Below are 26,634 nucleotides of genomic sequence, written 5' to 3'. Positions count from 1 at the left end.
TTAATGGCATCCAGCACAATGAAAGTCTTTCATTCATAGCAATTTGATGGCAAAGTTAAATCCACCTTTGAGGTTCCCACATTTTGAACATTCGCCTTCCCTCCACCCCTCAAAAAACAGAACTCCCCACCGGGTGGAAATGAGTGCTTTTGCTGGCAAATCGCTTACTTTACATGTTATCGGAAAAAGATTAGAAGCAGCTCCCTTTTTATGGTGCTTTGGGAAAAGGAGAAATGGAAACAAATGTATAATTCTCTGCTCGGCCTGCATCACACACTACGCATCTTTTTCCACCTGGTGTCCCCTTCCCAACCAATGCCCACGCTTAGGCATACGCACACACCCACACACTACCCCGACAGTTTGTATAGCAACAACTAAACAATGTAACAAACAAAAACCAAAACCTTGGGTTACTTTGCTTACAGCAGAGTTTAACGTTCAAGTTGCAGGCTTCAGTGTTTAAATGTAAAGACTGATGAACATACAGCCCAAAGTTGCACCAGTGCCAATTTTAGACTTGTGACTGACACACACACAAGCACGCACGCGCATGCACGCACACGCATGCACGCACACACGCACGCACGCACACACACACGCACGCACGCACACACGCACGCACGCACACACACACACACACACACTGCACCAAGTACGAGTACATTGCAGATACACAACACAGAAAGTAAACTAATCGTGTTCATTTCGTTAAACAATTCCATTTTAATCAGGCACTTTTTGATTAACCTGCAAATTATAACAGAACAGAACCCCGAATCGATTGCAAAATCTAAACCACCACCACACTACGTACATAGCAGCAGCAGCATAGCTACATTATAACAGCAGAAAGTGTACACGTGCTCAACAGTTCCACAACTTAGTCTATTTTACTTACCATAATCAGCAAGCCAAATGCTTTAAAAAAAAAAGTTCTGGCAGCAAGTCATGAAACATTAACCATGAAGTAACAGATGCTGCATACTGTGCTTATGGTACAGCTGGAAGCAAAGCACCAAGCAATGGCAGGTATAATGTGCAAAAGCCAAATGCAGAAAATCAAAAGCTTGTCCATATAAGATGTCAAATGCTTCAAGCATCTACAGCTCAAGGAGAGAAACCGTGGGTAATAAATGAACCCTTCCCCACCTCCCAAAAAAAACATACCATCCGAGTGCAGTACCGTTGGCACAATGGCACCGGAGCGGCAATATCTAACACCGAGATGTTGAGCTCGCGGTGTGGAGTGTTACACGACTCTCGTTAGCTATCCACAAAAGCAGCTCTACTGCAACAGCTTGGTTCCGCCGCAACACCAATCAACCCGATGGCCGACCCGGTGCTGCTCTATTTTATAAGAGGAGCTGATCTGTCGTTGGTGACCGTCGGTCGGAGTTTGATACTTGCAAATGGGTTAACACCACTGGAGGGAGGAAGGGAATAGAAAAAGCATTTACCACGAGGCCACGACAACGACTTTAACAAATAATTTACACCAAACCGGGCATCCGCCAGCAAATCGTGCACACCGAGAAATATGCACATCCACAACCACATGCTGTCTTTAAATAATCATGCCAATGGATGATAAGTCAATCATGAGGTCAAAACAAAGCGTGGCTTTCAAATATTTCTCAAAATGATTTCAATGAAACGATCAATCACAATGCACCACACACAATGACGTCATCAAGGCCAATCCAATTTGATTGTTACGGTCAAGTAAGGTTGCTGAAAAATGAGCGTGGATTCTTTTTGACGAAATATACAAAATTTCACTTTAAACCAACATTCATTCATATTACTAATCGTTATCTTTAGCACATTTACAAAGGTAACTTTTTTATTATCCGCATTTGGGTCCGTTTGTTTATCTGTCTGTCTGTTTGTTTGTTTATCTATCTGTCTGTTTGTTTGTTTATCTGTCTGTTTGTATGTTTGTCTGTCTGTCTGTTACCTCCGCCACCAAAGGTGGATGGAGGTTATGTTTTCACCCCTGTCTGTCTGTTTGTGAACAGAATATCTCAAAAAATTGTGGACGGATTCGGACGAAATTTGGCAGAGATGTAGCATATGATTAGATTTTGGTGAAGATCCGGATTCGGATCCGGCTACTACAATTTTTAAAGTGATTCTTCACCATTGGGAGATAGGGTCAAAAACGATACACAGCAGGATATCTCAAAAAGTTATGGACGGATTTGGACGAAAATTGGTGGACCGGTTCGTTGTCTGACAGGGACTAATCGATTCGATTTGGTAAAGATCTGAATATGGATTTGGTTATGAGAATTATTTGATTTTCCAAGTGATTCTTCACCATTGGGAGATAGGGCCAAAAACGATACGTAGCAGAATATCTGAAAGGGTTATGGATGTTTTTGGACGAAACTTGTTGGACATGTTGTGTGTGTGACAAGGAAGAATCATTTCAATTTTGGTGAAGATCCGGATCCGGATCCAGCTCGTAGAATTTTTTAAGTGATTCTTCACCATTGAGTGATATGGCCAACAAGGCGGAGGTATGCTCTCTACTGAGTGCCGTTCTAGTTTGTATACTTTTCCCTGCAACCGTTGGTCTGATTGACAAAAATGTTTTACCATAGCAGCGCCTCCTCCTGTGGAATTTTTTTCAATGATAATTATGACGTCATAAGTCATGCGGTAGGGCACTGTCTTGGAAAAACCGAAAAACTTTGCACTTCTATCTCCGAAACCGTTCCATGGAAAAAAATGAAACATGGCTCATTCTCAAGTACTCCCAATGGGGAACAACATATATTCATAATGATGTCATCGGTGCCTTCACTATGACGTCATAATTAGACAAGTAGAACACTTGATCCGATCAGTTTGAAATTTCTTGAGCATGATCTACACATAAATTGTATGGGAGAATTAAATTGATGACGTCATCGGGTCACGTGGTTCAGCAGCCATATTGGATCGAACATAAATCTACGTCATCAATAAACCACACAAACACATCCTGGAGAGGATCTGCAATCTCTGTTTGCTCTTTTTTGTTTTGATAGTCATAAACAAACTAGAGAGTTCATAGGGTATGATAGCCCACACAGTGTTCATACAGCATTTCAATTTTAATAAAATAATGATTTTAAAGATCGTAAAAAGAATATATATATATTCTGCAAATTTACCGCAAATGAAGCAGTCTTATACACATCGCTTTTCTACTCTTGTTAACCCCCACCCCAATCCCTCATTCCAAATTTCCAGTTTTCCATCCTGAGGGTTTCCTTCTGTATCCATTTTGTCCACCTCATGCATCCTTTCCTGTCCCTCATTCCTCCCCACACCCATTGTTTGTCCAAGTCTGCCTCTATGTTGGTCTTCAACTCTGCTGGTGGTGTTCCCCCCTCTCTATTGTTTATTTTGTCCTGTGTGTCCTCGTCTGTTCAGTGCATTGGCCCTTCCACGAGCCTCGACGATGTATACAAAAAATAAATCACCCTTATACGCTGCAATAAGGCAACGCTGAGTCCCAGTTTAGGAGATGGAGGCCATAATTGATCACTATCGAACGCAGGCTCAATCAGCGTCTTCTTCACCCCAACCTTCACATATGCCACACCTTCAAATGCTATATATCGATACATAGTATGGTTCTTGGAAGTATTATGAGGCGATTTGTGTTCTACAGTATTCAAATATATTATTCAATGTAAATAATAGTTTCAAGGTGTTTAAATAAATAAATTCCGAGTTTTACCGCCATTTTACGCAGTGTCTATTACATCACGCTATCTAACTCGTTACATTAGTTCTCCGCACCTGTTGTTTGTGTCCTTTATAATGTCCTTAAAACAGTAAGTTACCTGTTTGGAAGGATTTGCAATTTTTTTTGACTGCCAGGCAGGTAGTAATAAAGTAATAAAGTAAAAATAATTATCTCACTCCTGTCTGCACATGTGCAGTCAGGTCGAATTCAAGGCCAAAGTTTGGTAAAACAGCAGACTTGTCTTCCAATTTGTGTTCCGATTCGTGGCCAAATCATAACATTTGATTTGTTGTTTCTCGATCATAAACCGACGATGATAAACTGATGAGACAAACAGACGGACAGACATGAACCAATTTCTCAACTTCGCTTTTCGCTTCGCATGCGTGGCGTAATAAAGTAAGTCAATCGACAGGCTGACCACAGATTACTGTTCCAAATTCAAACTGTAATAACAAATAATGACGACATGTGATACAACGACACGGTTTGCAGCATGTGAAAGAAGATTTAGTTTTATTGACTAATTTTTTTTTTGGTGTCATGTATCATGTCTCCTTTGACATGTGACGTTATATTTACTACAAATGGCATCCCCACAGGAAAGAGTGCAGTGTGTTGTCTGGTTAATTATCGATCCCAAATGAGCTAAACAGGTTCAACGATGCTTCTTCGGGGTAACTTATAGAAGGTAGCCACCATCGAGAAAAACGATTCGTGAGTGGCAGAAAATGTTTATGGAGACTAGTAGCACTAACACCCCGCAGAGAAAGGGGACAAGCCGGTTGAGCACAAGTGATGAGGATGGTGAACACGTTCACGAGTCATTCGAGCGCAATCCCAATAAATCAGTCCATTCAGATTTGGATTTTTTTTTTTTCTTAAAACTTTTCCTTTCAGATTCATTTTTTTCAGGTTTTGATTAAAACTTTTTTTTATTAAGGTTTGGATTTGGAACGGTAATTTGTGGACACCCTGCATATTGGATGTATCAACTTAAGGAACCTTAAAGGGTTGTTCTTGTTGCCAGATTTCCCTTTTTTAAGCCACGGTATCCTTACAATGTGGCACATTGATACAAATGTCTAGATTGAACCTGGAAGATGAAAACAAACCTCCACAACTTTCAAAATTGATCCCCTTTCCCCCAGCCCACACTCCTTCCAGCAATTTACCCAGCATAATTTTCAAAAAGAAAACGACATGGTGCAGGCACAGCACCTGTTTCAAAATGAAGCACCTTTCAAGAACTGCCCAACATCACCAACCAAGCACAGTGACTATTTATTTACTTCTTTGATCAAAATAGGAGAGCTTAAATTGATCCTTTTGACGGTTTTTTTGTTTTCCGCTGTAAACATGAAACAAATCTAAGGATGAAAATAAAGAGCATTCTCGAGGGATTTTGTGGAAATGAGACCACAAATTTAAATTTTAGGAAAGCTGTCACTAAAGAAGTTCCAGGCACCAGGAAGTTCTATGATATGTTGAACTTGTATTTCATAATGATGATGATCGTTAAATTCCTGATACAGAGCGTTGGTGCTGCCAAAGCAGTTACGAGGCAACAATCCTGGTTGCGACTCAGGAAGTTCCGACTCAGGAAGCCAGGGCAGGAATTTGGTCGTGGTGCCGGGAATATCTCGCCTACTCTTCGCAAACGACACCGAGAGATTTTTTTTACGTCTACCTACTAATACCAACAGCCGGGACACCCAGTCTAACGTCCATCGAGAGACGCCACACACATTGATGAATCAATCACCCTGTCTGTGAAACACCGGGATGACAGCTAGTTTATAGCTGGGCCAAGATTTAAACCCACACTAGACAGCTGAGGTGAGTACATAAACTTGTAAGCTATCCTGCCAGCCCTTACAATGGTTAATACCTGTAACAATAAATGCAAATTCTGTTCATACAGTGAGCGGTGGGTTTGAGCGTCATCGAAATAATCAGCCAATTTCACAAGCATGGTGTACATACAGTGGGAAAGCAGCTCCAGGACGACCGTTAACCTCTCGATCCTGCACACATGAGCAAACAGGTTCACATTAATCAATACAGCCTCGAGCTCGTGGGTACAAGTGTTTGCACTGTAATGCCATTTTGTATCTTGTCTCAATTGAATTGTATGCAGTACTTAATGTTGTGGAGGTTTTGTAAACATTTGTCCACATATTATGCAAGTGAAAAGGGAAAGACGAGAGTTGTACACCGAGAACATGAAATGAAAAAGCAACAGAAGTTGGTAGAATGGGGAAAAGGGAGGTTAAGTAAAGGAGGAGAAAGGGATTTTGGGAGGAGATGACATTGGGATGTAAAAGGTTATGCACAAGTATCCCCCGCATAACGAAGGTTCACATTACGAAGGATTATAAAGGTATGTAATCGCTTCGGTAAGTGGGGGATACCTGTGTACAACAAAGAAGACGGGGTTGGGGGAGGCCGATTGTAAAACTTCGAAATCAGTTTTGCATATGGAATATGTGGATAGCTCTATTGACTATCCAAGTCTCCTTGCAAATCAGATTATAGCAGCAATCTGCCACCTGTTGGTGAACATTGTGATGTTGGACAATTACATTAAAATGTTCGACTCTTGACAAGATCTCTCTTTTGTGTTATTGAAAATAAAAAAACTCCTCCGCCTCCTCCTCCAACCCATTAATAACAATAACATCAACACTGCATGAGTGATCTTACAATATTAAAGTCACCAGCAACTGCGATGCTATAGGGTCTTGCTTTGAAGGTTTGAAAGTCGTCATCAGCAGGCCTCCCTTTCACCATCGTTCCACCAAGCACCGAACTGCCAGACGTGCAAGTAAAGAAGAACAAGGTAAGTTATCCAGCAAACCTTCCGACGAGAGTTCAAACGGCGTCTTCATCTCTGATATTTATTGGTTACCAAAATGAAAGCGATGGAAAATGGGGACAGCAAAGGACGGAAGAGTTTCAACCTGAAACCAATGCCATCTGCGCTCAATCACAACGACTTGGCTCAACAGACGAACGTTACGGGGAACAGCCATGTTACCCTGCTCATGCTCAACACCTGAGATGCACACTGTCGAACCCACACACATACCCTGGCCTTATGTTGTGAATCTCGTGCGAACAGTCTTCAGTGTAAGCAAAAGGGAACCAGCCTCTCCTGCGCACAAAGGAGGAGCATCATGCAAGTGACCCACAAATAGTACACCAGCTCAATAGCAACAAACATTCTGCTTTATTTATTTGAAAAAAAAAAAAATCTGACCTATTTTATGCAGCAAAATCAAACCAGGATGTTTAAACAAAGTTAGAGTTGGGATTTAAATTGTTAACAAGAACCAAATCTGGTGTGTGAATAGAAACCCGTTCACGAATGATGTCGTGTTTGCAAGCGTTTATGGGTAACGTAGAAACACAAACATTTAATTTCCATCTTGTACCTTTCGTTACATTACACGTATTCCATTAGAGTTATTGCAATTTGTGCATTCAGGAAAATAAAGAGGTGCTTGGAGAAACAGCAACTCAATATAATTTAGAAAAAGGGGGAAGAGGTTCCAGTATGGCTTATGGTTTGTCACGTCAACCATCATTTAACAATTCAGCTCGTCATTCATGCACCTCCTCTTTTTTCAATTAACAATTCATATTGTCAACCACGCACCTCCTCTTTTTTCAATCAACAATTCAACTTGTCACCAATGCACCACTTTTTTTTTCATTTCACAATTAATCCTGTCAATCATGCACCTCCTCTTTTTCAATTATTTCATCTTCTCAACCACGCACCTCTTCTTTTTTCAATTAATAATTAATCTCATCAGCCATGCACCTCCTCTTTTTTCAATTAACAATTAATCTCATCAACCACGCACTCCTCTTTTCTTCATAGGTGAGGACGTTCAAAATTAATCTCCACACAACTTGACAGACGTACACACGCAGACGTGTGCACTCTCCACACTACTTGGCAGCCGATTGTTGTCGCTGTGATTCATTTAGGTGACATCATGGTACACAGATGAGGAGCAAACTTCTGGCAAAGATAAATGCTGAATAATTACATATCCCTTTCATTGGGACAAACACAACAACAACAACATGCATTTTAAGGCCATTTTTCCTGCTAGAGCAGGGATTAGCCTTGCGGTCCCCGTGACAATCTTCTCCATTTTGCCCTATTTTCTGCATCTCTCCTTGTTAACCCCCTTGCCCGCATTTCTTCTTCCACCATCTTTAGCCAAGTCTTTCTCGGTCTTCCCCGTCCTCCACTTCCTTCTACATTCATTTCCATCACTCTTCTCAACCAGTCACTTTCATCCTTCCTCAACACATGACCAAACCATCTCAACCTGTTCCTCTTCACAGCATCAATCACAGGCTCTATTCCCATCATCTTTCGCAATTCATCATTTGTCTTCCTCTCTCTCAACGATACTCCGCACATCCACCAAACCATTCGCATTTCCACCCTTTCCAGCCTTCGTTGCTGCTCTACGTTCATTACCCATGTCTCGCTCCGATAAATCATAACACTTCTCACACATGCAGCATACACCTTTCCGTTCAGCTTCAATGACACTCCCCTCCTCATCAGCACGCCACTCAGTTTTTTTTTTTTTTTTTTTTTTTTTTTTTTTTTTTTGTATACTGAATCGAGGCTCGTGAAAGAGCTAACATTTATTTCACAAACAAATCAACCAGACAAACAAAATATATAAAAAGAGGGAGCGGAAGACAAGATGGGGAGAGAAGGGGAAGCACACAAACACAACATTTGAGAGCAGGGAGATGTGTGGAAGGGAGAGGGCTTTGGGGGAGGAGGCGTGGGAAGGGGGGGGGGGGGGGGAGGAATAAATAATATAACGTTTTGCAATGTTCTGCCAGTTTGCAAAAGTATTGATTAACCCCTTGTGTTGGTAAATAAAACAAGGGCTATTGTTCGGTAAAAAGACATCTTGTATAAATATGAGACAAATAATAATAATAATAATAATAATTCATTTATTTTGTATAGCGCTTTTCAAGAAGCCCAAAGGCGCAAAATAAAAGAGTTCATTCGGTATTATTAGACAATGGTTTACACGTTGGAAGTAGCTGGGTATGCAGATTAGTAGTAATTGTGGTAGTTGAGTGGTGAATGATTTAAAAAAAATTCTTGTTAATTTTTGATATTAATTTTGCTTCCTTATTTGATTCATAGCCATCCATACCTGTGCATCCCACCTCAGACATTTTAACGTTTCAATAGCAATGGCGAGTTATGTAATCTTCAAAATACTATCATTTCCCCCTAAATATGTTTTTTCAGCCCCTTTGAGACAACACAATGCGGATGGCAAGAGGGAAGGGGACAGAGGGGTCACACCCCGACTCCCCCCGGTCAAGCCAGGTGCTCAGTTTCAGATTCTCGTGTGTGCTCGTGGAGCAGACGGTGCGGTGCATCGAAGAAATCGGTTCGTCTTATTACGCCACCGTAAGGATTTCATTGTTTAAAAGTTAATCGATTTCCCCGACAGAAATACCATCACAATGTATCTTTAAGCACCGGGCGTCCCGAAACTTCTTCCATGCACATCTCACTCGAGCAACCGTTGCCGAGTCTGATCCACCTTCTCCATTCAGCATGTCTCCGAGGTAGCAAAATGATTTCACACTTTCCAGCTTCACGCCGTCTACAGGATCCAACTCAACATTTCCTCCATCTGCAGCTCCCTCTGTGCACACCTTACACTTGAATGTAGCTGCCACACTGGTTAATGACCCTCTCAGACCATTACATTTTTGATGAACCCACTCAGCGCACATTGTACATTGAATGGAGTTCACTCCGACACCCTTCCTGCGCACAGCACATGGCCACTTCCCAGTTCTTTCCACCTCACCACATGCTTTACCACTTGCCATCACCTTCGTCTTTCCGATATTCACCTTCAGACCTTTTGTCTCCATACATTCCTTCTACTTGTTCATCTTTTCCTTCAGTCCATCCATACTTTCCGCAATCAACACCAGATCATCTGCATACAACAACTCCCACGGTAAACCCTCCTTTACGTTCTGAGCCAGCACCTCCATCACAGCTACAAATAGTAGTGGACTTAGTACCGACCCCTAATGCACTCCCACCTTCACCTCAAACTCACGACTGTTCCCGTCCATCGTCCTTACAGCCGTGCGCGCTCTTTTGTACATTGCCATCACTACTCTGATCAACCATTCCTACACTCCTAACTTCCTCAATGCCCATGTCAATACTTCGCGTGGAACCCTATCGAATGCTTTCTCCAGATCAACAAACCCAAGAAACCACTTCTTCCTCTTCTCCATGTACTTCTCCTGCAACTGCCTCACAATAAAGAGCGCATCTGTCGTTCCTCTTCCTGGCATAAATCCAAACTGCATTTCGTCGATCTTCACCTTCTTCCTTATCCTCCTCTCCAACACCCTTTCCAATACCTTCATTCCATGATCCAATAACTTTATCGCTCGGTACGAGCCACACTCCAGAGGGTCACCTTTCCCCTTGTATGGAGGGACGAGGGTACTCAGTTCCCAATCCACTGGAATGCGGCCTTCTTTCACCACCAGATTACAGATCTCTGTCATTCCCTTCACACCCCAACTTCCTGCTGCCTTCAACATATCTCCCACAACTCCCGTCAGCCCTCCCGCTTTTCTACTCTTCATTGCTTTTATCGCTTCCTCAACTTCCTTCTCAGTTATCTTCTCTGCCGGTCCTAAAACTGGGTTACTCTCGATGTTGCCATCCCATTCATTCTCTGTATTCAACAGCATTTCCATATATCTTTTCCATCTTCCTTTAATTCCATCTGGGTCCACAACGATTTGTCCCACTTCATCATTCAAGCAACTCACACCCATCACATCACACCTCTCTTTCGCTATCTGCTTTGCAATCCTGAATACCGCTCTCTGACCCTCTTCCGAATCCAAGCGTTCTCCGAAAATTTTCCTACATGCCTCCTGCGCCTTTGCTACCTCTTTCTTTGCAGCCTTCTTCGCTGCCTTATAACTTTCATGCTCTGCTTTTTCTGCTCCCGTACCCTTCGCCTTCTGCCACTCCTTGAACTTCTTCCTCTTCTCGTCAATCCTCTTTCCAACTTCATCATCCCACCACCATGTTTCCGAGTGCCTCGGTGATCCTTTTGTCCATCCACATACCTCACCAACGGCTCCCAACAGACTATCTTTCATTGACATCCAACCTCTTTCATTGACATCCAACCCCTTTCAAGCTCAACCACATCATCTTCTACCCTACTCAGCCTCTCTTTTAATGCCTCCCTTACTGTCACCTCTTTCAACCTCCACACCTTCATTCTTGGTTGGTACTTTCCCCGCCGAGCTCTCCTAGCACCTTTATGTCGCAGACAACCAAGTGGTGCTGTGAAACAGCCTCCTCCCCCGGGATCACCTTTGTGTCCCAGAGGTGACCACTATCTCGCCTACGCACCATCAGGTAATCAACGGTTGTCGTTGACCCACCTGACGTGTATGTAACATGCTTATTATCCTCTTTCTGGAACTTAGTATTACAAATCAACAAATCAGCTCCATCAGCAAACTCCAAAATCCTTTCACCTTCTCCATGTCTCACACCATATCCGTAACCCCCATGAACTCCATCAAAACCATCTATACTCCTTCCCAAATGTCCATTTAGGTCTCCTCCTACCACAACAACTTCCTCATCTTTCAAGTTTTCCATCAGCTTCTCTATCGCACACCAGGACGTGTCCTTCTCTTCATCGCTCCGACCAACTTGCGGAGCATATCCCGAGATGACGTTCACCAAGAGCTTTCCAATCATCATTTTCACCATCATCAACCTATCACTCATTCTGGTCACACTCACCACACTGTCTACAAACTCCTCAGAAAACAGGACACCAACACCATTCACGCCCTCCGGGCACCCTTGCCACACAAACTTGTATTTCTGTCCCTGCCTACCCTTCACCATTCTCACACCACTTCCCTTCCATCTCGCCTCTTGCACACAACATATGTCCACTCTTCTTCTGACCAATACTTCCACCACTTCTCCTGATCTCCCTGTCATTGTCCCTACATTCCATGTCCCAAACCTCAGAAACTGATCTCCACTTCGGGCTGTACCCTGCCCATATGTAGTTGTAATTGTCATGGTTCTCTTTTTGAGGCAATGTTTTTATGGCCGGATTCCCTTCCTGACGCCAACCCTCTTAATCGCCTCTTACGACACGCAGGGATACGGTGTACCTATTCTAAACCAGGGTACACACCGGGAAATTGTGAACCTTTCATTGTGACCTCGTCACGTAATGCTGCATTGTGGCAAATGTTCTCACGTAGGGCTTCAACGCAGAAGTAGCAATCTCAATACCTGGCATGTCCACCTCCAGCAATAATCACTTCATTTGATGGTCGTCTCATTGACTGCACAAGCACTCAAATATGAGCCTAGGGAATGGCATCCGATGCACAAATCAGCTCCTGTTTCACTTCATCGAGGGTCTGTGGCTGTCTTGGCAAGGTGTGAATGCGACAATCAATGACATCCAAGAGATGTTCAGTTGGATTTAAATCTGGTGAGATGGCATGCCACGGTGTCATGGTATTGACGTTGGCAATGACAAGAACATCCCTTGTTCAAATGGCCCTGTGAGCGGGAGCATTGTCCCGCGTAACGATGTTTCATGGACAATGTTGTTGAAGGGTTAGTCAGGTTCACGATGTTTTTTCGTTCAAAATTTTGGTAGATTAGCAAAACTATACATTTTTGGAATATTCAGAGCATGAGGAATCCAAAAATTAATGTTTACATTTGCGTAGACACCTTTGCGAAAATGACACTCAGGACAGTGATGAAGATCTGTAAAAGCATATTCCTGAACGGTATAGACCTCGTAGATCCTGTGTATAGGACTTATAGTTCAATCTGATACTACCTATAACTTCCTATAACAACCTATAACAACCTATAACTTCAAAGGACTTGCAATATCATGTATTATGTAATACAGTTATATCACAAATATAAAGACAATGGTTTTCAATTACCTTTGTTTGTTGCTTTTCTATAATCCTGAGCACTATTTTGAGGCCTTTATTGGATTCCTTGACCCAGAAAACATAGGATTAGAATATTTAATTCAGTCTCTAGGTTGACTAGAAGCCGAGATCGCGCAAAATATGTATTTTATGGCGGCCATTTTCAAAATCCAAAATGGCGGCCATGCAGGTGTCTGTGCAAATGCCAACATTGATTTTCGGATTCTCCATGCTCTGAAGATTCCGAAAATGTACAGGTTTGCTAATCCCAAAATTTTGAAAGAAATTATATTTGTTAACATAGTGAACCTGACTATCTTCATCAATGTCCTGAGTGTCATTTTCGCAAAGGTGTCGACGCAAATGTAAACATTAATTTTTGGATTCCTCATGCTCTGAATATTCCAAAAATGTATAGTTTTGCTAATCTACCAAAATTTTGAATGAAATTATATTTGTTAACATAGTGAACCTGACTAGGTAGACAACACAATATTGCTGTACGATCTCAATGTATCGATCTGCCATCAGATTGCCATTGATACGGCTAGAGATGGTGTGAAAGGTCTCAATAATACCCATATCATGCAGCGTTCCACGTCCACAACTTGCGGCTTCCTGGACAAAGACTGGGGCATGTAGCTCATTCTGTCTTCTGTAGACGCATGCACAGCCATAATATTGTTATGGTTTTTAGAACCTTCACTTTGTAAATTTTAGTAAATATTCCCTTTTAAATGACCCCCTGTAAATATCCCCATTATTTGGCTTTATTAAAGATCGCACCCTAGTTAGTCCATGGACAACACGTAGAGCACCATAGGACCTCTCTGTAGTTATTTAATTATTATGTGTTTCAGTTGAGGATCTGTTCCCAATAGTTGAATCTGCGTTGCATTAATCAAATAAGATAGGCCCCTTCAATTTCCCCAATCGTCTCCCGCTCTTCAAAGTGCAGTAGCGGTAGGGCAGCGTTCGCTGCCGTTTGCCTTGGGCTGTTTGCTGGCACCAAGCCGCCATTACGCACGCGGTCTCAAGCCGAGGAAAAAGGGGGCGGGACACCAGAACAAGGTGTGGCACGTCAACTCACCATCAGAGGTGGAGCCAGCGAGCCCTTGCCGGCCAACCAGGGCCGAGGTGAGCCGACCGGTAGGCGTGTCATCGGAGCCGGCGGCTTGATACAACAACGGACAATAAAAGCGGTTGCGAGGGACTGCTTCGGCAGATGAGGTGAGAAGGAGATCAGATGAGTGAGAGGGATGAGTGCGTCGACAGAGAAGAGGAGAGGAGACATAAGTGCGAAGGATCGTGAGGCAGAAGAGTGGGTCCGTTGACATTACGCCATATATTCACAGTCAGCCCGCGTGAAAATATACGTGCAGCTGCCGCCGGGTTTCGCCTTGAGCCCGGAGCGTGGACTGGAGCCAACCTCGACGCTGTGCATTTGCCCGGACCTTTCTGCCCTGCCATCAGCTTGGACCTTCTCCTCCTTCCAGCCATTCCTTCCTGCCATTCCCTATTCGTGTGAGTCGGTTCGTTTTGTCTGGGCTTTAATATAAGACTGTTTTAAGGCTTGCCCTGTGTCCTTTTGCTCTTCTTCTTCTTCTTCTGTATATTCTTTGCCTTTCGTTTCCTCTTCATTTAGTGTAAATAATTAATAAATACCTGTTATTCCTTTACTTTGGTTTCTTCTTCCCCCGATCGCTTTTGTCCTGCCTCCAATTGAGTACCTGTGGCGCGATTTTGGCCAACCGCTATAATCGGGTTAGTCTATTTGCTAACGGCTCGGATCGTGGATTGCTAAACCGCTCGGCAATTACCATCACATCCGCGGTTCGAGCAGGGACTCATTTCCCTGCTTTGCGGAGAGATTGGTGAAGGTATTTGGGAAATCCTTGACCAATCACCCTGGCCAATCTCATCCCGCAAGGAGCGATATAGTTCCAGGACCGGCGGAGACGGCCAGCTTAACAGGACAAGGGGATTAACCTCCCCCCCCCCCCCCCCCTTGCTAACGGGAGTGCCGTCCCCCGGATCCGTAACAATATATTTGAAGGAGAAACCTGGATTCGTCACAGAACAAAACAGTTGCCCATTGCCTCAGTATCCATGGATGTGCTGAGTTGATCACTGCGTGGGTGCTTGGATGTGTCATTTTGTTTGCTAAACAGGATGATGAGCACGGGTTCATGCATCATGGAGACACCTCCTGTGAGGTCCATGGAGTGTCTTTGCAATACTATACTCTGAGCTGTTTGAAACCGCTTGCGTAGAAGGGTCGTGCGAATGTATTGATCCTGAGTGGGAGTCATCATCATCTTGGGACATCAACTTTTGTTGACCCATTGGCATGATCGTCTTCTCAGGTCATAAACAGTTCCTCTGCTCATGCGAGGAGCCTTGCAACATGGCTAACGGAAGACCTGCTTCATTGAAGTCATGGAATGATTTGATTCCCCTCATTTTCTGATACACATGGTATTGTAATGGATTGTTGAAGAATGCAATCGGCGTGTATTTTTTGGATGATCCACATGCTCATGTCTCGGAAAGACCGTTTTGAATTTGCGCAGAATGCCTTGTTTCAGGTCTAGAAACACAAGGGTGCATGAGTTGCATGTGTTGAATGATTATTGCACGAGACAATTGCGTTACTTGAAAACTTGCAAACAGGTGTTCTGCACATCCCTCGTGCGAGGAAGGCATTTGGGATAAGCGCTGCAACAACAACAACAACAACAACAACAACAACATGCATTTTAAGGCCATGTTCCCTGCTAGAGCGGGGGTTAGCCTTGCGGTCCCCATGACAATCTTCTCCATTTTGCCCTATTTTCTGCATCTCTCCTTGTTAACCCCCTTGCCCGCATTTCTTCTTCCACCATCTTTAGCCAAGTCTTTCTCGGTCTTCCCCGTCCTCTACTTCCTTCTACATTAACTTCCATCACTCTTCTCAACCAGTCACTTTCATCCTTCCTCAATACATGACCAAACCATCTCAACCTGTTCCTCTTCACAGCATCAATCACAGGCAATATTCCCATCATCTTTCGCAATTTATCATTTGTCTTCCTCTCTCTCAACGATACTCCGCACATCCATCGAACCATTCGCATTTCCACCCTTTCCAGCCTTCGTTGCTGCTCTACGTTCATTACCCATGTCTCGCTCCCATAAATCATAACACTTCTCACACATGCAGCATACACCTTTCCCTTCAGCTTCAGCGACACTCTCCTCCTCATCAGCACGCCACTCAGTTCCCGAAACTTCTTCCATGCACATCTCACTCGAGCAACCGTTGCCGAGTCTGATCCACCTTCTCCATTCAGCATGTCTCCGAGGTAGCAAAATGTTTTCACACCTTCCAGCTTCACGCCGTCTCCAAGATCCAACTCAACATTTCCTCCATCTGCAGCTCCCTCTGTGCACACCTTACATTTGAATGTAGCTGCCACACTGGTTAATGACCCTCTCAGATCACTACATTTTTGATGAACCCACTCAGCACACATTGTACATTGAATGGAGTTCACCCCGACACCCTTCCTACACACAGCACACGGCCACTTCCCAGTTCTTTCCACCTCACCACATGCTTTACCACTTGCCATCACCTTTGTCTTTCCGATATTCACCTTCAGACCTTTTGTCTCCATACATTCCTTCCACTTGTTCATCTTTTCCTTCAGTCCATCCATACTTTCCGCAATCAACACCAGATCATCTGCATACAACAACTCCCACGGTAAACCCTCCTTTACGTTCTGAGCCAGCACCTCCATCACAGCTACAAATAGTAGTGGACTTAGTACTGACCCCTGATGCACTCCCACCTTCACCTCAAACTCACCACTGTTCCCGTCCTTCGTCCTTAAAGCGCTGCAACAGTCCTTCAATAATTACATTATCAATTCTAAATGTTTTTTATTTATTTATGGCGGAGTGTCTAATACCATCCCCCACCCCCCTATCTCTAAGCAACAATTTGTGGCAATGTTATTTTGGTACACATAGGCTCCCTACACAGTTTAATAAATACATGTATTTTAACCATTGGTTTATAGCAATTAGTAAAAGAGAAATCCAAATTTAACTTCCAAAGTAATATTTAGTTCATGTATTATGAGGCTGCACCATAGAAACGGCAGAGGAACATGTGATTGAATTTGAGAAAGAGCATGTTACAAAATAGGCCCAGTGCTAATTCAAAGCTGGGCCTTTGTTGAGTCCTCACTTGCGAGTGCTCTCGTGTTCACCATACTGCCAACCGCCCCGCGCCTCTGGCACCAGCAAACGAATAGTGTCACCTGCAGCAAAGCTCAGGAGCGTGCCATCATCACCTGCACGATGCGCAAACAGAGCCTGAACGCGTGGGAGCGACCGCGGAACCAGAGAGCCTGTCCTTCCACGTAGCTCTAAAGGAAAAATGAACAAGACATTTTGTTGGTTTATTCTTGTGGTGGATTTCGAACAGCCATTTTTGTCTTGACTCTCACCAGATAGCCAGTAAGGAAATGCAGTACCTGGGAGAATTGAGGGTCGTTCACCAGGTCGGCGAGAGGGTAAAGTAGAATAACCTTCTCTAACACTACGGCTAATGTCCTCCTGAAAACAGATCAATTAAAATCAATGTGTGGTGAGATGAGTGGTTGGTCGTGTAGACAAATGAAGCACATACGCACAAAACCCAGACAAGCATAGACACAGGTGCATGCACAGCAAATTGAATAGCAGCAAGAAATACAATAAAAGAGTTGAATGAGAGAAAATTTGGATAAAGGAAGGAAATAGAGGATTACAAGTGAGGAGAGAAAAAGTGGTTGGGAGAACAGAGTGTATAGAAATCAAAGGGATTTGGTGGGCGAGGGGGGCTTTATGCATGCCTTTTGGGGGGCATGACATCAGAATCGATCACAAAGGCCCAGTGAATATTTATGACAATGCCTATGGTGTGAGCTTGGGTTTTCTTGCCCCATACAGTGGAATTGCCCTCAGGATGGCCTGAAATCCACTTTGCATCTCACCTTGGCATCCGCTTCAATATTCAGGCTCGCCAGAGTTGCAAACTCTGTCGTTCCCAAAGCAGCAGGCACTTCATTGGCTACGCCTACAAGTGGTTTAGAGGCAGCTGGGGTGGGCTCTGTGCTTGTGGTTTTTGGTGGTTGTGCCAACGAGGGAGCAGCATCAATCTGAAGGAAGACAAGGGCGTAAAGCATGGATCATAAAAAAATCCTATCAAAATAAATTAAACGAACAAACAAAGACGGAGGGATGGGGGGGGGAGGGGAGGCGTGGCCACATGATCTCGTTCATTTCATTCAGATCTGTTGCTACGTTTTCTCTCTTCCCGTTTGTCAATTCCCCTGCTTGTTCCCCACCTGCCCCTGTGTGGATGCATTGCCTTTATCCCTGTTGCCTCACTCTTCCACGAGCCTCAATTTTTGAGAAAAAAAAACATGCGACAAACTTTGCTTGAAATAAGTCACATCTTGTATGACCATTCTTCACGACCTTGAGGATTCTCCTTGTCATACATCAATTGTCACGAATTTGCGAGATCGAGGAAGGCCTACTGCCTCGACAGTGTATACCACTTCCCCAAGCTCACCCTCAAAACAAATATCCACAAAAATTCAAACAGCATGAGAGCAAGAAAACTTTTCAAGATGTGAAGCAAGATAAAAAAATCTAGATGCCGAGTTAGCGGCTGCGATGCTACTGACTTACTCACCGGAGAAACCAAATCAACCACCGATGCATCGTCACCTTCTTCGCTTGGCACCATTTCGGATGGTGGCTCACATGTCTTTAAGCCACCAGTCACAGCTTTGCGAAGTTTCTCTAGCGCACACTCCGGCAGGCGGGTTGGGTGCGCACATGACTGTTGCCATTCCGGCAGCTTCTGGTTCAACAGGTCACGAGCCTGGAATAAAAGACAATGCAAGAACATCACTCAATCATAATAGTATTTGAGACGAGTCTACTTGTTTGACGCTGGATGGAATGAGTTGAAAGTGGTGGATGTACCCAAAGTTTTTGGCAGCAAAATTTTTTTCCCTCCTTCCAGTTCAAGGTACCCCAATTCTCTACATGTAAATATGTATGGCATCGTGTCACTCTCCATCTCGGAGGGAGAGGGCATAAAACGTCACAATAAAATGCCCAATTTCTGCGGGAATTTATCCATTCATAATTTTGGAGGTATCGTCCCATTCATAGAGCTGGCCGAATGGCTTAGCGCCTGGTGTTGGCTTAGCGGTTAGGGTGCCAGCTTGGGATCCTAGGATCCTGGGTTTGAATCCCGGTGGATCACTGAATTAACGCCAGGGAGGTTGACTCAGCCTGTCATCCTTCCGAGGTCGGCAAATTGAGTATCAGTTCACTAGTAATTCCCTGTGTGTCGCAAGAGGCGACGAACAGGGTTGGCGGCAGGAAGAGCATCCGGCCATAAAACATTGCACCTGAGCTCCTCACCACATACAAGGCTTTCATCCACAGCTCAATGGAATACTGTTCACCCCTCTGGGCCGGTGCTCCTGCCTCTCACCTAGCTCGGCTTCACGCTGTTGAAACCAAAGCTTTCAGAATCATTGGAATCTCCCGCGATGAAGCTAACTCCGAGGGTCTTTTACCCACTCACCGCAGGCAGGTTTGATGGTCTTTCTGTCTTCTACCGACTCCTCTCCAGCCTTGCTGCCCCAGCTCTCTCTGTGCTCTGTCCCCAAAATATTCCTTCAGGTCGCACAAGATCTGCCAGCAACCCTCTTATGGTTAAACTGCCAAAATCTAGGCTCTCTGCTCACCTTCACTCTTTCATTCCTCTTTTCTCTCGCCTCTGGAACAAACTCCACCACTCCCTTCAATCCCACTCCTCCCTACAGGTCTTTAAAACAGCTGTTCACCACCATCTCTTATCTTCCCCCATCCAAAACCTTGATCTTTTCTACCCCCGCGAATTCACCCCATATCCACTTTTTTGGAAATGCCAACTTCTTTCCTGGAAGTCATTGCAGTGTCCATATGTATTATACCTCTCCCACCTCCCCCCAAGCCCTCTCCCTCCCACAGATCTCTCGATGTCCCAGCTCTCAAATGTTGTGTTTGTGTCCTTCCCCCTCTCTCCCCATCTTGTCTACCGCTCCCCTTATTATATGTTTTATGTGTCGGTTTGACTTTTTGTGTGATTAATGTTAGCTCTTTCACGAGCATCGATCTTGTACACAAAAAAAAAGGGAAAAAGAAAAAGGGGGGAAAAAGGGGGGACCACAGTGCCCAAAAAAGGCCAACCCCTGCTCTGCGGGGGAAAATGGCCTCAAGGTGGTTCAGAGCTGGCTGAATGGCCTAGAATGGTGAAACGCACACTCCCCCTAAGCTGTTGAGCCTGAGTTTGAATCTCGGCCCAACTATAAACTGACAACATGGTGTTTCACAGGCAGGGCGATTTATCAATGTCTGTGCCGTCCCTCAGTTGGACGTTAAACTGGGCATCCTGTCTGCTGGCATTAGTTGGTGGACGTAAAAGATCCCACGGTGTCCTTCGCAAAGAGCAGGCGAGCCATCGCCAGCACTATGGCCAAATTCCAAATTCCTGCCCTAACTACTGCTGAAATGGCGGGGAAGGCAATATAAGGACGTAAAATTTTCTAATTTTTAAGAATATCCTGAAAACTGTTACAAGTGATTGATTTTTCGGTTGCCTACATTTTTACTAAAAATAAAATAAGAATCGCAAAACCATGAATCAAGTCCGAGTATATTTATTTCACTGATGTGTGATTTTATTGATTCAATTATTGCAATGCATGTTTACTGCACGATTAACCCTTTGAGTACGGGATTTTTTTTTGATAAAAATACCCCCGGTGCGGGATTAATTTGGCATTACGGGAATGCAACCACGTAATGACGATCTATATATAGGTATAGTCGATGACGTGTAGCAACGTCATCCGTACATAAAACTTTTTCGCGCGTTGCGGCACTGGACCTCATCCGTACTCAAAGGGTTAAAAACATGCTTTATTTATTATTGGAGATAAATCTGAGTTTAAATGAAACAAGTCAGGAGACGACGATGGTTCACGAGCGAGCGGTATTCAATGACAAAGGACGTACTATAACCGAAACAGGCCCGTACAGGCCCGGAAAAGTCAAAACGAAGGTTACCAACCTTCAAATGAGATATAAAATAATGTATAATCAGTTATGAGGTCAGTTAGCTACACAATATCGAAAATTCGGTTCGATTCCGACAACTTTGAAAATTTGACCTGTGTGACCTTCAAAGGTCAAACGTCGAAGATTCTGAAATTTGTTGAAAAACTTTTATTTCATGATGTATGTGATAACATAAGATCATGTACGGCATTACACCCTATCAGGAAGCGAACAATGTAATAAAACCACCAAAAATCGACTTTTCTAAATTTCGTGACCTTGTGACATTGACCTTGGGGCGAAAATGTAAAATCGAGCTCCGTGGGGCTAGACACATGACATTGGCCTAACCAAATACCGAAACCCCCTGTCAGATTCCACCAAACCCCTCGGAGAAGATGTAGCTTGAAATCAATTACCCCTGAAAAAGACATCTTTTTCGGGCGTCGCTCCGCCCACAATGGGCACAATACGCCCACTCGAGGCAGGACACAACTAGATCATGATATCAACCTCCCACCCAAGTTTCATCAAGATCGGATGATATCATCGGGTAGTTATGCTGCGGACAGACAGACAGACAGACAGACACCCATGACGAATATAGTGGTCACTCTGTTTGATAACTTGTGAACCAATAATCTAGACTCGATTATAGTGATCATTGTAGACTCGTGTATTTTTCAAACATTTTGTTATCTTCTTCCTTGTGTTTGTCATGCTTCTCATCGTAGTCATCATCCGAATCATTCTCTTCATCGTTACAGTTTATTCGTTACAGTTGATGCCATTTGACACATATTTGCATGATAGGATTCATCCAGCAACGTGTTCCTCTGATGTACTGATTCCAACAAGACCACCTCTTACCATCCCTACCTTTATATACCATATGATTGTTCTCAAGCTGTCGGAACACCATTCCACACTCGATTTCCATGCCGACACACACGTTCGCCCAATTCAAAAGGAACCTCGGCCTTTTTGTCAGCGTGCCACTGGACATACCAGGAAAGGTATTTGGCGTAATTCTAGTGCCCTGCAGCCATCATATGAGGAACCATTCTTCTCATTCATTCTTCTCGGTGTCTGTGTTGGTGTAACACTCAGATTCCTTCTCGCTCTGCCCGGGTGAAGAGGTGAGCAATGACCACTGGGCTTATGAAGGAGTTCACCCCCACGCGTCATGAGGGTGAACGTTTCACATTCTCAAGTGCACCTTTCTGCTCTTCGTGTGTGGTGCTCTCTTTCATGACAAATACTTCTAAAATCACCGCAGCATCCATTCTGAAACATCGTAGTGCCTTTGGCCATGCTTCCCCGTTGAGCATATTCGGCACTCCCTTGTACGCAGCGTATACCAAGGCTTCCAGGCCAGACCCCTTCATGAGTGTTCCAATACAACCAAGGAAGGACATCATCGTGTGCATTCCTCTGGGCCTTACTACGATACGTTTCCGATGTACATAATCAGCCCATTGAATTTGGATTGCAATCTTAAATAACTATAATAAATAATAACCACATTTAGAGGCCATTTTTCCCCGCAAAGCAGGGGTTGGCCTTTTTCGGGGACCGTGGTTGTTGTTGTTTTTCGGTCCCCTTTTTGAAGCAATGTTTTACGGCCGGATGCCCTTCCTGCCGCCAACCCTTTTTGTCGCCTATTACGACAAGCAGGGAATTACCAGTGAACCGGTACTCAATTAGCCGACCTGGAAGGATGACAGGCTGAGTCAACCCCCCTGGCGTTAATTCAGCGATCGACCGGGATTCGAACCCAGGATCCTGGGATCCTAAGCTGGCACCCTAGCCGCTAGCCCAACACCACAAACCACATACATGTATTTTTGTTCATGTTCTTTGGTGACATGTTCCTGTATATCGAGCATAGTCAGAATCAAAACAGTGTCTGGGTCTGCTGGTGGTGCATCTATCAATGGACCAAAGATGTATGTACTTTGTTGCTTTAGTGACAGCTTCTTCTTCACTTTCCTTCATCGTCATGAAACCTCCCCATTGTACCCCAGGTTCCCCATTGTTATTTTGCATCACAACGGACACACAGCCATGCCACATCCACATTTAAAGCAGATGCCATACTTCTTGTTGTCTTGTCAATGGTTGCAATTGAAGACCCTTCATGGTGTACAACGTTGGCTAGAAGTGGACTTTTCGGTCCAAGATAATGTTGGTATTTCAATGGTGTGAGACTCCATGTCGGCACCTTTCACCTATTGCTTGGACAATCTTGGTCTCGACACACTCTGATCTTCACTGTGACTGCCCCTGCTTGTGACTGAGTTGCAGACACCTGCTTTGCATCCACAGGTGGACGTTGTGTGAACTCTATGACCATTGCATGCGTTTCATGAACATCTTTTGGATTTGAAACATACAGATCATAATAGTCGGTCCAAGAACTAACTCTGCGTCTGACCCCCTTTAATCTGCTTGCAGCACAATCATGTCAGTCTCCCCTGCCCCCATGCACTTTGTGACAGACAGATAGAATCACAGAACTTCATCATATGTTGTGACATAACCAAACTCGTGAACATTTATTTTGACCCAAAGCGATGATGAAGGTTCACATCAAGGCCAGGTGTGACTTGATTTGCACTTTTTGTGATGTGTGATTGTAAGACCCGTGCCAAGCTCAGTTTCAGGTCAGGTCAGGTCAATCTTTTGGGACTGCCACTGGTAACGAGTAACCCAGTGCTACCTGCTGCCTGGTCGGGTTGTTGGCGACTATACAGACACCCCTCACTGGCTTTGCTAGTGGTGAGGGTGACTATGACACCTTACCAGGTGACTGACACCAAACAACAACACCTGGCAAAGGGTGGATGAGCTCCTGTAAAGAGCCAACGGCCAGCCAGTAAGGAGCTGGTGTCTCCTTAAAAAAAACCGCTCATCCGGTTTAGACCGGTTCAAGTCACACCAAAGACCTTAAAATGTTGCGTGTTGCTTCCTTGCTTGAAAAGGATAGAGCTTGGACAATCCCCATTGGTTGGCATCCATGGGGAGGAAGAAATTCCTCTTGAGGAAATTTCCCCGCTGAGTACGGTGAGAAAAGCAGCACCGTTGTTATGACATCACTGGTACCCAGAGTATCCCGGGAAGTGACGGTAGTGCCGGCACTTCCCCCAAGCTCAGTGGCTGTGCTAAGTGTTTATCTCGCCAGTATGTCTGTGTGTGTGTGTGTAACAAAATTATCTTGCGCTGTCAACCCAAAAGACCCCGAGGACCCCAAAAAACAAAAAGGCCCCAAGGAAACAAAAGACCCAGAGGACCCAAAAGACCCTGAGGACCCAAAAGACCCAGAGGACCCAAAAGACCCAGAGGACCCAAAAAGATGCCAAGGAAACAAAAGACGCAGAGAACCCAAAATACCAATAAGACCCAGAGAACCTGAAAGACCCCAAGGATCCGAAAGACCCAGAGGACCCAAAAGACCCTGAGGACCCAAAAGACCCTGAGGACCCAAAATATCCAGAGGACCAAAAACTGAGGACCCAAAATACACTGATGACCCAAAAGACCCAATAGGACCCAAAAGACCAAGGACCACAAAATACCCAAGGACCAAGAAGGCAAAACCACACAAACACGTCCTGGCGAGGGTTTGCAATTTCAGATTGCTATTTCTTGTTTTTGTGTATGTAATTCTAGATGGCCTCACAAACAACTACTCTACAGGCCGCCTTCAAACCCACCCTCACCTTTTCGTAGGCCAGAGAGAATTCACGGGCAACAGCACATTGACGCTCAACAAGGAAACTGAACCGACGACGCTCTTCAACCACTGCAGATCTAAATCCTTCACTCACAAAGGCCTCATAATCTTTACGACACTGCTCTCCCATCTGTTCCACCTGTCAACATGGGACAACAGATAAAACTGTGAGAAAGAGACAAGCGTATCTAAGACTTGTGGTCAAGAAGATCACAGAAAGTCTAGGCCTCCTTCTACATCCTTTTACTCTCTTATATTCTCTTCCGTTTAATAGAGCATTACTCAGTCTTTTTTTGTACTGAGCAATTTAAGACTTTCGAAAGAAGTTATTAATGTCATGATTTAGAGTCAGTCCTGGTAAAAATAAAATACAATTCTGTAAGAAATCAACAACAGGTGAGCAGATTGTGGGCATGATGGAGGGTTCCAGTCATCAAATGTTAGTCATCGTCTTGGGGAATGCATACCTGCTTCTCACGATCACTGTACTTGTCTGGCCTTTTGCTGTTGCGGCTGCGGCGGCGTAGTTTGTGCAGCTTGGTACTTGTTTTGTCCAAAAGTTCAGCCTTCAGTTTGTGCTCCGACTGGTGGCGTTTCACAGTGGCCTGAAAGGCAGGATGCACCGCTTGCTCATTACCACATAATACATGTCTATTGATGTCATGGTGGTTTCTTTGTACAGAAAATTTAACCCTAATGCTGTGAAAAAACTTTGGTACATCATGGGCGATGAAGGCTACGATAAAGTTTAATTGAAATTATGTGTGTAGTTTCGGAGAAGAGAGCACATACATACTTCGGGGGAGGGGGGGGGGATGTCAAAAACACCCCCATAGTTCCCATTTAATGAGTGCAGATTTTGATGCGTCAATACACCTTCATTACGCATGAGATATGAAGCATGCAGCCAAGTTTCATCAAAATCGTGTGTGTGGTTTCGGAGAAGAGAGCATTTTCCTTATTTTGGGGGTCAATCACCCATCCTCCCCCCGATAATCCTCATCAATGTGCGCAGACTTTGATGAGGTCAATAAACCATCGTTAGTATCAGATATTAATCTTGTGGCAAGTTTCATCAAAATCGTGTGTAGTTTCGGAGAAGAGAGCATATACCTATTTTTGAGGGTCAAAACCCCCGATTAGATCCCCTTAATGTGCGCAGATTTTGATGCGGTCATACAACTTTGTTAGGCATAAGATATGAAGCTTGTGGCCAAATTTAATCAAAATCAAGTCACTTAAGCTTTTGGGTCTCACCATCTGCCATGATCTTTCCTGGGAAAATCACATTTCCAAGCTGGCCTCCAAAGACAGTCGCCTTCTGGGCATCCTCCGTCGTGAGAAGTCCTTTCTGGCCACTTCTGACCTCCTCACCACATACAAAGCTTTCATCAACAGCTTGATGGAGTACTGCGCTCCCCTCTGGGCTGGCACACTTGCCTCACACCTAGCTCGGCTTCACGCTGTATAAACCAAAGCTTTCAGAATCATTGTTATCTCCAGCGACGAAGCTGATTCTGAGGGCCTTTCACTCGCTCACTGCAGGCAGGTTGGTGGTCTTTGTCTTCTACCGACTCTTATCCGGCCTAGCTTCTCCAGCTCTGTCCGTGCTCTGTCCCCCAAATATTCCTACAGGTTGCACAAGATCTGCCAGAAACCCTCTTCTGGTGAAACTGCCAAAATCAACGTTCTCTGCTCACCTTCACTCTTTCATTCCCCTTTTCTCCCACCTCTGGAACAAACTCCCCCACTCCCTTCAATATATATATATTTTGAAGTTTTAAAGACTTGAAGTTTTAAAGCTTTTAAAGACCTCCCTCCAGGTCTTCAAAAGCAGCTGTTCACCACCATCTCTTATCTTCCCCCATCCAAAACATTGATCTTTTCCACCCCCGCTAATTTTCACCCCAGATACACTTTTTTGAAATTCCAACTTCTT

General features: G+C 44.3%; 1 protein-coding gene across 6 annotated transcripts in view; it reads right to left on the bottom strand.

The window, feature by feature from the left end:
* Positions 1-702: 702 nt before the first annotated feature.
* The window catches only part of LOC137438612 (BAR/IMD domain-containing adapter protein 2), a 123,207-nt gene continuing 97,275 nt past the window's right edge, over positions 703-26,634 (bottom strand). For 2 of the 6 annotated variants that reach the window (XM_068133816.2, XM_078767104.1), the window contains 10 exons: positions 25,163-25,300; positions 24,682-24,834; positions 18,534-18,725; positions 17,827-17,991; positions 17,326-17,407; positions 17,037-17,217; positions 6,837-6,902; positions 6,452-6,557; positions 5,732-5,772; positions 703-1,426 (listed from right to left, as the gene is read on the bottom strand). In XM_068133816.2, coding sequence (XP_067989917.1) covers positions 1,351-1,426; positions 5,732-5,772; positions 6,452-6,557; positions 6,837-6,902; positions 17,037-17,217; positions 17,326-17,407; positions 17,827-17,991; positions 18,534-18,725; positions 24,682-24,834; positions 25,163-25,300 — 1,200 coding nt within the window. In that variant the 3' untranslated portion in view covers positions 703-1,350. The remainder of the gene's footprint in view (positions 1,427-5,731; positions 5,773-6,451; positions 6,558-6,836; positions 6,903-17,036; positions 17,218-17,325; positions 17,408-17,826; positions 17,992-18,533; positions 18,726-24,681; positions 24,835-25,162; positions 25,301-26,634) is intronic. The other 4 variants (XM_068133819.2, XM_078767106.1, XM_068133818.2 and 1 more) reach the window with 3 other exon arrangements.

The sequence above is a fragment of the Myxine glutinosa genome, chromosome 13 (genome assembly GCF_964187855.1).
Source record: "Myxine glutinosa chromosome 13, kmMyxGlut1.1, whole genome shotgun sequence".
In the NCBI taxonomy this organism is placed as follows: Eukaryota; Metazoa; Chordata; class Myxini; order Myxiniformes; family Myxinidae; genus Myxine; species Myxine glutinosa.
Note: the sequence above shows the minus strand (reverse complement) of the source record. Positions and strands in the feature narration are given on the sequence as shown.